The sequence below is a fragment of the Suncus etruscus genome, chromosome 11, assembly GCF_024139225.1.
Source record: "Suncus etruscus isolate mSunEtr1 chromosome 11, mSunEtr1.pri.cur, whole genome shotgun sequence".
In the NCBI taxonomy this organism is placed as follows: domain Eukaryota; kingdom Metazoa; phylum Chordata; class Mammalia; order Eulipotyphla; family Soricidae; genus Suncus; species Suncus etruscus.
This window is the reverse complement of record NC_064858.1, coordinates 75,040,131-75,055,482: the sequence shown is the minus strand read 5'-3', so window position 1 is coordinate 75,055,482 and position 15,352 is coordinate 75,040,131. Positions and strand designations below refer to the sequence as shown.

Sequence of the window (15,352 nt, the reverse complement as noted above, 5' to 3'; positions counted from 1 at the left end):
AGCTAGGAATAGTCCCTAAGCACTACCAGGTGTGACCAAAATCATGGTTTTTTTGGGGGGAGGGCGGTCACACTGGGCCACACTCGGGTTACTCCTGGCTCTACACACAGAAAGGCTCAGGGGACCATATGGGTCCATCCTTTGTTGGCTGTGTTCAAAGCAAATGCCCTACTGCTGTGCTATATCTCTCCAGCACCAAAAACATTTTTAAATGATAACATTGATTAGTTATTTAGCAAAAAGCTGAGACTAGTGGTGGTATAGCATCTTGCACATTGCTAACCTGGATTCAATTCCCAATACCCTCTGGTTCTTCCAGAGCCTGCCAGCACCTCAGAGATAAGTTCTGAGCACTATTAGGTATGGCAAAAGCAACAAGGCACCCACCAGATTTCACAGAACCAGCATATTCCAGCAGCTTCCTATCAAGTATCTCATTTGAAAAGAAGTAGTTGAGTTTTAGCAGTGGCAGCTTTAAAATCCTAAACCAGACAGTACCAAGCCTGGTTTGACTGCAAAGCCAACGGGAAGAGATTTGCTGGTGTCCTCTCTCCTCTCTGCCAGACTTGGTTAGTTCTGAGTGAAGGGAGATGCAAATTGGGGAACATCACAGCTTGCCCACCCACCCAAAGGGTTTTGCTGGTGGTGTACAAGAACTGGAAGCCCATTCCTTGGTGGATGTTACCAAGAGGACATGGTCTGCCAGGTAGCTTTTGGGACATGAACCAAGCATGTGGTTCAGTGCCAGCTTTCCGCAGAGAGGCAGAAGGATGCTTGTCCGGGCGCTGAGAATGTAACTACTAAATTTCTTGATTTACCTAATTTTTTGGATGGGACACACTTGTCACAAGGATAGGTGGTGATCTGCTAGAGCCCCCGCCCCAGTGGGAGGGGGCGGGCGGTCCTGGAAGAAGGGCGGGGGCGGGGCCTGGGCCAATTTAAGGCGGAGCCGAGCGTTCTGGCAGCGCCAGACCCGGCGAGAGCTAGGGGCTGGACTGGCACTCACCCACCACCACCTTTCCTTGCTGTGATGACCCGTCAGTAGCAGGTTCCAGGTCCCCCTGGAGCATGTAGGGAAGGCTCCCGGCAGCCAGGTGTGCAAAGCCACAAGCGCTCTAGGGCACTTTGTGGGTAGCACTGCCTGTTGCACGCTCTGGTGCCTGGGGAAATGCCCAACGGACGGGCTTGCTGGTGAGAACAAGAACATTCCCTTTTGGTCCGAGTTCGCTCCACCCATGGCGCTGCCAGTCCGTCTAGTGCCCCTGTGCTGCTTGGCACTCCTGGTGCTGCCGGCCCAGAGCTGCGGGCCTGGCCGGGGGCCGGTGGGCAGACGTCGCTACGTGCGCAAGCAGCTCGTGCCGCTACTCTACAAGCAATTTGTGCCCAGCGTTCCCGAGCGGACCCTGGGCGCCAGTGGGCCGGCGGAGGGGAGGGTGGCAAGGGGCTCCGAGCGCTTCCGGGACCTGGTGCCCAACTACAATCCCGACATCATCTTCAAGGATGAGGAGAACAGTGGCGCAGACCGCCTGATGACAGAGGTAAGGGGGCCCCTCTGCCCACCTTAGATAGCAGCAGCACCTTAGGGACTGCCACCTCTTGATTTCTGTGGCAGCAAGGTGAAGTGAGTCTGGCTTTGCCTAAGGGACCTGGGTCTCAAAGACCTTTCCTCAAAACCCCCACCCCAAATGCCGCATCACAGGGTTGAGCAAGCAGAGGGCATCCCACTGGGAGAGCCTGGGCTGGGGAGATGAGGGGAGGAGGGACTAGTGAGGGTAAAGCTGCGAGAGACTGAGGGCGGGGAAAGGAGGATGGCGGCAGGCGAGACGGGAAATGGCTGAGGCGTGGACCGGGGGTCAGTTACCCAGCCAGGCAGGAAGGGCTGGGGTGAGCTGGGGGCCAGAAGCTGGCTTGATTATAGAAGCTCGATGGGCCAGAGATTGAAAGCAGGGGGTGTGGCAGCCAAGAGTCAGTCTGGTTGTCAGGTAACTTACCTGAGGAGGGGCCGGACCGGAGTGACGTCTGACCTGGCAGAGGACTCCTAGGACCAGGGCAGAGTCTAGACGAATTCCTAGAAGAAAAGAAATTCTCCATGAAAACTGATGTCCCACCTGAGAATCAAATGGTTCCCTTGACCTTCCAGCTCAGCTTAGCACCAGAAGCTTTCCTTAGAATTCAGAATATAGAAGCCGGAGTGATAGCACAGCATTAGGGGATTTGCCTTGCACGTGTTCCACCCAGGACGGACCCGGGTTCGATCCCCAGCATCCCTTAATGGTCCCTTGAATAACCCATGAGCACTACTGGGTGTGGCCTCAAAACACAAACGAAAAAAATCCAAGAATTCAGAATATAAATCCAACTACCACTTGTTGAGCGTCTGTCGGAGAGCAGAACTTAAACAATATGGGGTTAACAGTACCTGGCGAGAGAATCCTGGTCAGCCATTTCTAATGCCAGAAGTGGGAAGAAACTTGAAGGTCACCTTCCATGCCCACCCCCATTTTGTAGATGAGAACTGGGCCCCAGGAAGATAAGCGATTCAATAAAACATTTACAATTAAGTCGTGGCATGGTTGGGACTAGAATTCAGTACGTCTGGCCCTATGTGGCCTATACTTTCCATTACACCACCTAATTGTGTATGGAGTGGAGTAGGTGGGGAGAGAGGGAGGGGTACGGATTTCCTTTGATTAATTGCCATAGTTTTCTAGGTCACTTTGTTAGAAAAACCTGTGGGGGGGCTGTCTAGATCTTTCTTGCTCTTGCAAAGCAGTCTTGCTCCTATCCAGCCATTGGGAAGGGGCCACTCTTTCCCTCCTTGGTCCTAGGACAGAGTTTGTGGGCCTTTGCTCTAGCTGAGGTCTTCAACAGTGGGAACAGAACAAGGGACAGTCCCAAGAAGAACCCTGACAGGCCTGGGAACCCCCTCATCCTGCTTATCTCCCACACGCTGGCGGCTAAAGGCATCCATTGAGTTGGCTCTGCACTGGGCTGCAGCCCCCGCAGGTCAAGGACTCAGGGCCTCGTTAGGGGACAAAATGACAAAAAGTTGGAAGGAGTTACCACTTTTCCTGTCCCCCCCCCCCCCAGCGCTGCGGAGGTGTCAAAGGCTCGGCACAAGGATAGTTAGACCAAAACCCGGGCGGAGGGGAGAGCCAAGGGGAGCAGAGGAAGCTGTGCTCTGCGCCTCCTCCCCAGGCGGCCGCGTAGCGGAGTTCCAAGGTCTCGGGCTCCAGGCAGAGATAAGGAGGCGCTCACTCCCGGGGTGCACATGTCCATCTGCTACTGCTAATCCTCCACTCAGATCCCTGCAGGGGGCCTCGCAGATCTGCGTCCGGGCACCTCCCGTTAGCCTCAGGTGCTACTCCCACGCCGCTCCGGACAGCCAGGAGCCCAGGGGCTGCAGGGCCCGAGCTGGGACCGGGAGGGCAGGCGGCCCTGGGGGAGGGGACCCGCCGGTGGAGCGGGGATGAGGGGCGCGGCTTTCTGCCCTTTCCTCTCGCTGTGCCCGGGCGGCTGAAAAGCGCCTTTGTGGGATTTAGCTGCTGAATCCGCTTCTCCCCGCGCGTCCCGGCCTCGGCCCGGGATTCTCGCTCGGTTAAGTCATCTCGGAGAATAGCCATTGTACTTGGCGCGGCCCCCGCCACCCCAGCCCTTTGCTCCGGCAGCCTGACTCCCGCTCCGCTCCCTCGGGCACCTCGACGGGGGGCACTTGCGCCAACAAGGGTTAATGCTCGGTGCTCGAAAGGAGGAGGAGGAAGGAAGGAAGGAAGCGATGCCCCTTGCCAGGAAAGGCAACTAAACAAAAGATGAGTCAGGCCCAGGGAGGGCAGCGGGGCGCGAGACGGGCCCAAACGGGGGCTCTTCTCCGCGCCAGGCTGCTCACCCGCTTGCCGACCCGGCTGCCCAGCTCGCCCACTCAGACTCTTGCCCCCGCTCAGGGTGAGCCTGGTCCCAGGCCGAGAGGTGGCTAGGACGGGCCTAGAAAGTGGGAACGCGCAGGTATGTGCGCCCCTTGGCAACTTCAGCAGTGGACTCCGCAGTGGCCCAACGAAGCTCTGGCGAAGGGGGCTCTAGAAGGCGACGACTCCCACACGGCTTCTCGCTTACCCAGACGCCCTCTGTCCAGCTGAGAGCCCAGAAACTGGGGATGGGGGGGAACGGGTGTGCTAGAAAAAACAGGGGACGCGCTCGGCTTGCGCGCCTCCGACCACCTTCGTGCCCGCCAGCGTTGCAAGGAGCGCGTGAACGCCCTGGCCATCGCCGTGAGGAACATGTGGCCTGGAGTGCGCCTTCGCGTGACCGAGGGCTGGGACGAGGACGGCCACCACGCGCAGGACTCGCTGCACTACGAAGGCCGCGCCCTGGACATCACCACGTCGGATCGCGACCGCAACAAGTACGGCCTGCTGGCGCGCCTGGCGGTGGAAGCCGGCTTCGACTGGGTCCACTACGAATCCCGCAACCACGTCCACGTGTCGGTCAAAGCCGGTACAGTAGGTGGTGGGTGGTGAGACCATTCCCATAGGGACCCCCTCGGGGACACTGAGGCTGCGGTCCTGGAGGCCGCGGGGCGTGACCCAGCAAGGGCTTTGGGAGTGATGCTGTGAGTCCCCCTGGCCCAGGCCAGCAGCTGCGTCCTGGCGGTGGGAGGCGCAGGGAGGCGTGTTGCATGGTGCCCGGGTACGGGTGAGGTCTTGGGGTGGGTAGGGTGGCCTGTCCCCCGTCTTTGAGGATCCAGAACCTGTCGCCTCGGCCCGCCGAGAAACGCAGACTCGAGCCACGAGTCCCAGCTCAGCGCTCCCCTTCCCCTCTCCCCCCGCAGATAACTCCCTGGCAGTGCGCGCCGGCGGCTGCTTTCCGGGCAATGCCACCGTGCGTCTCCGGAGCGGCGAGCGGAAGGGGCTGCGGGAACTGCACGGCGGAGACTGGGTCCTGGCGGCAGACGCGACAGGCCGGGTGGTGCCCACGCCCGTGCTGCTCTTCCTGGACCGGGACTTGCAGCGCCGCGCCTCCTTCGTGGCCGTGGAGACCGAGCGGCCCCCGCGCAAGCTGCTGCTCACGCCCTGGCACCTCGTGTTCGCCGCCCGAGGCCCGGCGCCCGCGCCCGCCGACTTCGCCCCGGTGTTCGCGCGGAGACTCCGCGCGGGGGACTCGGTGCTGGCGCCCGGCGGGGACGCGCTCCGGCCGGCGCGCGTGGCCCGCGTGGCGAGGGAGGAGGCCGTGGGCGTGTTCGCGCCGCTCACCGCGCACGGGACGCTGCTGGTCAACGACGTCCTGGCCTCGTGCTACGCGGTCCTGGAGAGCCACCAGTGGGCGCACCGCGCCTTCGCCCCTTTGCGTCTGCTGCACGCGCTGGGGGCGCTGCTGCCCGGAGGAGCCGCGCAGCCCACGGGCATGCATTGGTACTCTCGGCTTCTCTACCGCTTGGCCGAGGAGCTGCTGGGATGAGCGCTCTGGGCAAGGGACTCCGGGTGCCTGATGCCGAGGTCTAGCGTGCGCTTAGAGATCTGGGGGAGATGGGGGCCACGCACCGTGCTGATTGGGAGGGAGGGAGGGATGGATTAGGAGAAAACCGACTCAGGAGGCGATGCAGGGCTCCTTCCAACAGGGAGGGAGTGGTTCCAGGTCCTAGGGAGGTGGAGTTGATGTTGCTCATCGACAGGGAGTGCTTATCTCCCTCCCCGGTGCCTCAATCCTGCCGGTTGTTTTATTTTATTTTTATTTATAAATAGTAATATAGAGGCCAGCTTGCCCAACTGGGAGGATGAAAGGCATGGCATTCACACTGACAATTTGACATCTGACATTTTCCTACAGGTGGGTTAATAAAGGGAAAGCATCCAGGAGCCAATGGAAAATACATCTCTATTCAGAGAGTGATTCAACTCCATAAAGGAGGAAAAAGGAGACCAACCCAGAGTCAATATCTACTTGACTTTTTTTTCCACCTTTTTGCAACAGATTTTATCACCCTTATTTTGAAGGATGCAGCTCCACTCTATTAGAAACAGACAAGAAGAGGGCCTAAGTGATAGTCCAGTGGGTAGGGCTCTTGCTTTGCAGATAGCCCACCAGAGTAGAACCCTGACATTCCATATGGTCTCCAGGACCCTGCCAGAATTAATCCCTGAGTACTGCTGGTTGTGGACCCAAAACAAAAACAAACAAGCAAAAACAGATATGAAGAGTTGGGTCCTGTTGGTCCTTTCTTCCATCCAGAGAGGTCCAGTAGGTCCACAAACTTGAATGAACTGTTGAAGTGGTCTGGGGCCTTTTTGTTGTTGTGTTTTTTGTTTTTTTTTCCTCTGTTCAAAGGCTCTTAGGGGTTCCTGCTGGGCTCTGCCCATTATTGTTTTGATGCTCAAAGAACTGTTCCCCCTCTCCTTAGCCCATTAGCCTGTCATCCAGATAACCCCCCCCCCTCTTGTTTGCTTGCTCAATTGACAGCCTTTGGTTTTTGGACCATACCTGGTGGTTCTCAGAGATTTCTCTTAGTTCTGTGCTCATGAATTATTTCTGGCAGACTCTGGGCACCATGTGGAATGCTGGAGATTGAACCTAGGCTGCCACGTGCAAAGCAAATGCTCTCCTCATTAATCAGCCTAGTCTCAGTCTATCCTGGTGTCTGAATGGGGCTGATTATTTTGGTTTCTGGGAAGACACTGGATAACACATGGGAATTCCTAGATAATTCATCACTGATAATTTTCACTCACTACCAACAGAAGACAGAGGGCTGTCATCTTTTTCTTCTGAAGGGTTATTCAAGAAAGGGGGGGTGAGAAATAGATTCTCCATGTAGAGATTTCCTTACAGATACTATCCTGTGTTTGCATCCACTATTTTCCTTTCCTATCTCCCACTTTTGCCAGCTGTTGCTCTGGCCTGTATGTTTCTGGAGTCTTTGGGTCATAGGGATAGCAGACATCTGTAATCCAGGCAGAAACAGTCTCCCCATATAGAAGTGGAATCTCTGAGGAAGTTGGTCTACACACTGGAAGGAGAGTCTCTAAGGGCAGAAAGTTGGTGCGAACACTGTTTTCACTAGGAGTTCTCCCTCCCTAGGACCAGCTTGGGATGGCCCAGCCTGGAGGGTCCCTGCTATACAATGCCCTCTGGTGGCCTTCAGGGTCAATTCTCTTTTAGATCCAAGGAAAGAGCTATATTCCACAAGGCTAGTCAGATTGTACCTACACAGACTAGAGGTGAAAGATGTGGATGGACTTGTTAAAGTGCCTGGACTCAGTCCCTGGAAGAGTTGGGGGTGGGGTGAGGTGGTCCAGTCACTTGTTTGATAGGAAAGCACTTTCAAACTTCAGCACTTTCATATTTTTTCTGACTGGTTTAGCTGTGGCTCCTGGATGCCAGAGATACAGTGGAAGCCTGCAGCAGTTCAGATATCTGGGGAATTAAAATTGCCCCTTATCCCCCTTTCCCTTGTGGTCCCAGAGTTCAGTGTTTGGAGGTTAAACATACTTAGAATTCTAGATATTTCTCCATAAAGGCAACAGTTGGAAACAGGCTATACTCTTCTCTTCAGTCCATGCCAGTTGCCTGCCCCTCTGCTGATGACAGAAACACAGGCTGTGGTTGCTTATGTCTCCCTCTGTCAGACTCTGCTGCCCTCTTTCAGATCACACCAGGTGATGACTAATCTGATAAAACCATTAATCTCGGTTTCCTCTGGTTTCCTCTTACTGCCCCTCCCTTATAGTTATCTTTTTTGGGGGGAGAGAGGTGGGCCACACCCAGTGGTGGTTAGGGTTTGTTCACTCCTGGCTCTGCACTCAGAGATCACTCCTGGTGGGCCCTGGAGGCTACATGAGGTACTGGGGATTGAACTATGTTATGTTATGTGCAGGGCAAATACCCTACCTGTTGTACTATCACTCTGTCCTTGTCCCTCATAGTTACCTTTTTCTTGCCCAAAATAAGATTTTATGCTATAGAACATTATGATGCTTGTTTCTAGCACTTTAATAAATTGGGGAGGGAGAAAATTGGGTAAGGAAAGACTACTTTGATTTTCTTTGAACTATATTTTATCTACTTCTTAGGCCTGAGGCTCTTCTTTCACACCTGACTTCAGTCTCTTACATTTTCATCTTCTCAAGCCACTTCTCCCATCCAAGTACTAACCAGACCCAAGCCTTGCTTAGCTTCCAAGATCAGACCAGATCGGGCGCGTTCAGGATGATATGGCCATAGATGTCTCAAGCCACTTCTAACTCCTTAGTTTTTACCATAAGTAATTTAAAAAGTTATCACTTTCCTCAAATGCCAAAGAACATTATCTCCAAGAAGTAGGCCAAGAAGGCAAGTTGGCCATTTAGCATCATCAGTTGCAACACCTATTCCTATCAATAATCACAGGCAGTGAGGTGAGCTGAGAGACAGTACAGGAGATAATGCCTTGTATGTGCCTAGTCCATTCAATCTCCAGCACTGCACACACACATATACACACATATAAATATATATATATGGTCTCCTGAGCATCAACAGATGATTCTCAGTTCCCTGCACATTGCCCCACCCCCAAAAAACAAACAAACAAAAAAACGGGCAGTGAAGATTAGAGGGAAAGCCAGATTGGGAAGTTAGATTTAATGGCATCTTCATGCTGGGATGATTGTGGAGATCAGTATCTGTGCCCATGTGGAACCCAGGCACTGGGCATTATAAATGTTTTCTCTATTCTGTATCAATTTTGTGCTGCCTTTACAGCTTCTCTGCTCACCATTTAAACTAAAGTACTAACAACTGTTCCCAAACTTTTATGATTTGCATTGCCATATAATTGTTTGATTTCATAACACTTTTTTTGGAAGGCCAGAGTGGTAGCACAGTGGTAGAGCATTTGCCTTGCACATGGCTAACCTAGGATGGACCGCAGTTCGATCCCCGGACTCCCATATGGTCCCCCAAGCCAGGAGCGATTTCTGAGCACATAGCCAGGAGTAACTAACCCCCGAGCATCACGGGGTGTGGCCCAAACAAAAAAAAACAAAAACTCATTTTTTTCCCCACAAAGTGTTGTATACAAGATTCCAGTTTTAGAACTAACATGTAACTTAGAGATAGTCTCTGATTTATTTTGTGATAACCTGGAAGAACTCTGCAAGTGGAGGATTGCTGTTCCAAGTTTCAAGAGACCATTTTGTTGCCTTCATCTGATTCTTCATATTCCAATTCCCCATCCTCCATTCATTTTTGTTACTGTTGTTTTTGGCCACATGGAGCAATGCTCAGAGGTTACTCCTGGTTTTGCACTCAAGAGTCATTACTGGTGGTGTTCCAGGAAACCATATGGGATGCCAGGGATCAAACCCAGGTCAGCTTTGTGTAAAGTTCAGGTCCATACCTGCTATACTATGGCTCTAGCCAGTCCACTTTCTACTCTTTTTTTTTTTTTTTTTTTTTTTTTTGGTTTTTGGGCCACACCCGGTAACGCTCAGGGGTTACTCCTGGCTATGCGCTCAGAAGTCGCTCCTTGCTTGGGGGACCATATGGGACGCCGGGGGATCGAACCGCGGTCCGTCTCCTAGGCTAGCGCAGGTAAGGCAGGCACCTTACCTCCAGCGCCACCGCCCGGCCCCACACTTTCTACTCTTCAAGTAAGATTAGGAATATCTACAAAGCGACAGTGTATTAGGCATGGTAAAATTCCACCAAAAATAAGACAAAATTTGCATTGCCATGTAATTGTTTGAGTAGCCAGAGAGATATTTAAGGCACTTGCCTTGCATGTGGCCAACCTGATTTCATTTTATTGGTTTTTGCTTGTTTGTTTGTTTGTTTTTGCTTACCCTATGGTTCCTCCTGGCTCTGCACTCAGAAATTACTCTTGGCAGTGCTCAAGGGACTATATGGGATGCCAGAGATTAAATTCAGCCAGCCTCATGCAAGGCAAGCAACCTGATCTGCTGTACTATCACTCTGGTGCCACCAACTCTGATTTAATTCCTGGAACCACCATGACTTTTCTCACCTCTGTAGTAACCCTTTTGCACAGAGCCAGGAATACGCTCTAACCGCAACTGGATGGGCTGAAAAATACACACATAGACACACACACACTCACATACACACACAATAGCTTCTGCCCTAGATAAGAAGACATAGAGAGAAAATTGTTAAGGACCAAAGGCATTTGTTTTGTTTTGTTTTGGGGACACACCTAGTGATGCTCAGGGATTACTTCTGGCTTTGCACTCAAAAATTACTCCTAGTCAAGCCCAGAAGATCACATGGGATGCCGGAGATCGAACCTGTGTTAACTGTGTGCAAGACAAAATATCTGTTGTACTATCACTCCAGTCCCCAAAACAATATTAGCATTTAATCAGGATGAGTTGAATGTATGTATTAGTAGCAGAAGACTTGTAGGGAAAATGGAGACTGAATAGAATGTGGAGGCATCTGTAGGTGGAGCACAAAGAGAAGTAATGTGAGCGAGGACTTGGTCAGTATCTGGAATAAAAATGTGCAGCTGGGTTAGAGCTATAGATTGGTATATTTAATTTTGTGTAGCTAATGTTTACTGAGACCTCACTACAAGTCTGGCCCCATTCTATCACCTTATAGGCATTCTCTTTCAATCCTCACAATAACACTATGAAAGCATATTACTGAGGCAAAGAGATTGAAAAGATGGTACCAGAGAGACGGTACTAGAGTTAAGGCATTTGCCTACCATGTGGCTGCAGCTGTGATACTGGTGCAAAAACCAGCTTTACATAGTCTCCTTAGTCCCACCAGGAATGACTTCTAAATACAGCACTGCTGGATGTGCTCCAAAAACCCAAAACAAAAAGGAGAGAAAGGGAGATAGAGAAATAGGGAGAAATAAAAAGAGAGAAAATAAAGAGATTTCAATAACTTACATATTGGGCCTGGAGAGATAGCACAGCTGCATTTGCCTTGCAAGCAGCCAATCTAGGACCAAAGGTGGTTGGTTCGAATCCCGGTGTCCCATATGGTCTCCCATGCCTGCCAGGAGCTATTTCTGAGCAGACAGCCAGGAGTAACCCCTGAGCACCGCCGGGTGTGGCCCAAACACCAAAAAAGAAAAAAAATACCTTACATATTGCTGCAGTCAGTGATAGAACTGGAATTAGAATAACAAGAAAAGATAGTCTTGGTGGATGGGGTAACAGCCCAAGGACCTAGAAACCTGTTGACTTTTCTATTCTGCTTACCGAGTCACTAATAAAGTCCTAGTTTCCTAACACTTATTTTTCTCTCATATTCATTGGCTCATTTTTATCCTACCTGCATGGGTAACTTCCCTAATCTAAAGCTCCCTAACCACTGGTTTAGGAATTATGTATAGAGATGCAAGGTGGTGCACAAACAAGAAAGTATAAGAATATTATAGTTTAGGGGCCGGAGATATAGCATGGAGGTAAGGTGTTTGCCTTGCATGCAGAAGGACAGTGGTTTGAATCCCAGCATCCCATATGGTCCCCAAAGCCTGCCTGGGGCAATTTCTGAGCTAGAGCCAGGAGTAGCCCCTCAGCGCTGCCGGGTATGACCCCCCCCTCAAAACAAGAATATTATAGTTCTTTGGGGTTTATAAGAAAGGAGAGATTGAATAATAGTCAAATATCTGTTTCCGGGGCCCCGAGAGATAGCACAGCGGCGTTTGCCTTGCAAGCAGCCGATCCAGGACCAAAGGTGGTTGGTTTGAATCCCGGTGTCCTATATGGTCCCCCGAGCCTGCCAGGAGCTATTTCTGAGCAGACAGCCAGGAGTAACCCCTGAGCACCACCTGGTGTGGCCCCCCCAAAAAAATCTGTTTCCTCCTCTGCTCCCAAATTGGTGTATAGAAGCCCCCTTGTGGTTGTATTAAAGATGGGGCTCCAAGGAAGGATTCAGTTCACATAAGGTCATGTCACTCAACTGATGAAACTAAGACACCGGAGAGTTTGCTTTCTCCACACATGTAGGAAAGAACATGTGAGGAAGTAGTAGGAGAACATCTAAAAGTTAGGAAGGAAGCATTCATTAGAAATTAAATTGATGGGCCCGGAGAGATAGCACAGCGGCGTTTGCCTTGCAAGCAGCCGATCCAGGGCCAAAGGTGGTTGGTTCGAATCCCGGTGTCCCATATGGTCCCCCGTGCCTGCCAGGAGCGATTTCTGAGCAGACAGCTAGAAGTAACCCCTGACACCGCCGGGTGTAGCCCAAAAACCAAAAACCAAAAACCAAAAAAAAAAAAAAATTTAAATTGACGATAAAAAAAAAAAAGAAATTAAATTGATGGGGCCAGAGAGATAGAATGGAGGTAGGGCATTTGCTTTGCATGCAGAAGGACAGTGGATTTGAATCTCGGCATCCCATATGGTCCCCCAAGCCTGCCAGGAGTGATTTCTCTTTTTTTTTTTTGGTTTTTGGGTCACACCCAGCGTTGCTCAGGGGTTTTACTCCTGGCTGTCTGCTCAGAAATAGCTCCTGGCAGGCACAGGGGACCATATGGGACACCGGGATTCGAACCAACCACCTTTGGTCCTGGATCGGCTGCTTGCAAGGCAAACGCTGCTGTGCTATCTCTCTGGGCCCAGGAGTGATTTCTGAGTGTAGAGCCAGGAGTAACCCCTGAGTGCTGCCCGATGTGACACCCCCAAAAAAAGAAATCAAATTGATGGGGCTGGAGCGGTGGCACAGCGGCAGGGCGTTTGCCTTGCACGAGGCTAATCTAGGATGGGCCATGGTTTGATCCTCCGGCGTCCCATATGGTCCCCCAAGCCAGGAGCGATTTCTGAGCACATAGCAAGGAATAACCCCTGAGCATCACCAGGTGTGGCCGAAAAACCAAAAATAGATAGATAAATAAATAAATAAATAAATAAATAAATAAATAAATAAATAAAAAATAAAAATTGGAGGGCTGAAGCAATATCACAGCGCTAGGGCCTTTGCCTTGCATGCAGCCAACCTAGGTTCATTCTTCAGCATCCCATACGGTTCCCTGAGCCTGCCAGGAGTGACTTCTGAGCACAGAGCCAGGAGTAACTCCTGAGTGCTGCCAGGTGTGGCCCAAAACAAACGAAAAAGGAAATAAAATAAAAAAATTGGGGCCGGCGAGGTGGCGCTAGAGGTAAGGTGTCTGCCTTGCAAGCGTTAGCCAAGGAAGGACAGCGGTTCGATCCCCTGGCGTCTCATATGGTCCCCCCAAGCCAGGGGCAATTTCTGAGGGCTTAGCCAGGAGTAACCCCTGAGCATCAAACAGGTGTGGCCCGAAAAACCAAAAAAATAAATAAATAAAAAAATTAAATTGTGATTAGTGAGATAAAGGTCTGGCATGCAGAGGCACCCAATTCAATCCTCAACCCCAGTCCCGCTGGGCCTGAGCAGCACCCTGTCGCTACAACCAAGCATTGAGTGAGGTCTAAGAACATCTGAGCACTGCTATAAATGTGTCCTCCAGGAACAGGAGCATTAGTACAATGGGTAGGGTGCTTACCCTTTAGGCAGTCCGCCTGGGTTTGATCCCCAGCACCACTTACAATACCCAAACCCTGCCAAGAATAATCCCTGAGCAAAGAACCAGGAATAAGCCCTGAATACTGCCAGGTATGACTCCAAAACAAACAAATAAAAAAAGTAAAAGGAAGGGGCCGGAGAGATAAGCATGGAGGTACAGCATTTGCCTTGCATGCAGAAGGATGGTGGTTCAAATCCCAGCATCCCATATGGTCCCCCGAGCCTGCCAAGAGGGATTTCTGAGCATAGAGACAGGAGTGCTACCGGGTGTGACCCAAAACCCAACCCCCCCCAAAAAAAAGAGTAAAAAGAAGAGCCCTCCAATAAGGAATTAGAAAAATCGGGGCCGGAGAGATAGCATGGAGGTAAGGCGTTTGCCTTTCATGCAGGAGGTCATCGGTTCAAATCCCGGCGCCCCATATGGTCCCCCGTGCCTGCCAGGAGCAATTTCTGAGCCTGGAGCCAGGAATAACCCCTGAGCACTGCCGGGTGTGACCCAAAAACCAAAAACCACAAAAAAAAAAAAAAGAAAAATCAAGATGGGGGCCCGGAGAGATAGCACAGCTGGGGATTGAACCTGGGTTGACCGCGTGCAAAGCAAATGCCCTACCCAGAGTGCTATTGCTTCAGTCCCGATCTATAGATATTTTGGAGAGCCTGCTACTCTGGAGAAAGCTTTTTTTTTTTTTTTTTTTTTTTTTGTGGTTTTTGGGTCACACCCGGCAGTGCTCAGGGGTTATTCCTGGCACCAGGCTCAGAAATTGCTCCTGGCAGGCATGGGGGACCATATGGGATGCCGGGATTCGAACTGATGACCTCCTGCATGAAAGGCAAAAGCCTTACCTCCATGCTATCTCTACGGCCCCTGGAGAAAGCTTTTTAGGGGGACGAAGCTGGGCTGTACCCAACAGTGCTCAAGGGTATCCCCTGGCATGCTCATAAAACTTAGCCTGGGTTTGGTGGGATGCAAGTCAAATGCCTTACCCCTGTACAATCTCTCCAGTCCTAAAGGAAGTTTCTTTTTTCTTGCTGAAAGGACATTAGATGAATGTTAGAACATTTGATCATTTTTTTACAGTCTCAAGTGATTTGGTTGGTGTATATGTATGATATATGTATGAGGGGGGTACTTTAATAGGATTTTATTGGATGCCTACTGTGTGTCAAATATTGTCCTATATCATAGGGATAGGAAAAGTAAAGAGCTCTTACAATTCATCTGGTAAGATAGACTTAAATGAATAGAAGGTCATTGAGTGTGGTGAAAGTTAGAAAGTTACTTATTTTGTTTATTTAGTTTTGGGTCATATACAGCAATGCTCAGGGGTTATTCCCAGTTCTGCACCCAAGAATCCATCCTGGTGGTATTTGGAGGACCATATGAGATGCCAGGAATCAAACCTGGTTAGGCTGCTTGCAAGTCAAGTGTCCTACCTGCTATACTTCTCATTAGCCCCCAAGGTGGGAAATATAATTTAATCAAAAACCTGAAAGATGGATTCAAGAAAAGTAGCATGCAAAGGCTTGAAAATAGAGAGCAAAAGTAAGAAGAATCTGAGAACCATCAACAAATTATAGCTAGAGGGCAATGTGGTCCTTTTTAAGAAACTTTTATATCAGGGCTGGAAAAACAATACATATACTAAGGCACTTATCTTGCACACATCTGGCCATGGATTGATCCCTGGCACCACATATGATCCCCTAAGAACTGCCAGTAGTCATCTCTGAGCACAAAAACAGGAGTTAGCTCTCAGCACTGCCAGGTGTGGACTAAACATCCTTCAAACCACCAAAAAACAAACAAAAAACTTGTATCTGGGGCCGGAGAGATAGCATGTAGGTAAGGCGTTTGCCTTGC

The 15,352-nt window shown here is 50.8% G+C and overlaps 1 protein-coding gene across 1 annotated transcript; it reads left to right on the top strand.

Moving 5' to 3' along the window:
* The first annotated feature begins 1,235 nt into the window (after positions 1–1,235).
* Positions 1,236–5,524, top strand: DHH (desert hedgehog signaling molecule). The gene is made up of 3 exons (XM_049783499.1): positions 1,236–1,538; positions 4,230–4,491; positions 4,826–5,524. The coding sequence occupies exons 1-3, from the start codon at positions 1,236–1,238 to the stop codon at positions 5,449–5,451; spliced, it is 1,191 nt and encodes a 396-aa protein (XP_049639456.1). The 3' UTR covers positions 5,452–5,524.
* The last annotated feature ends 9,828 nt before the right edge of the window (positions 5,525–15,352 follow it).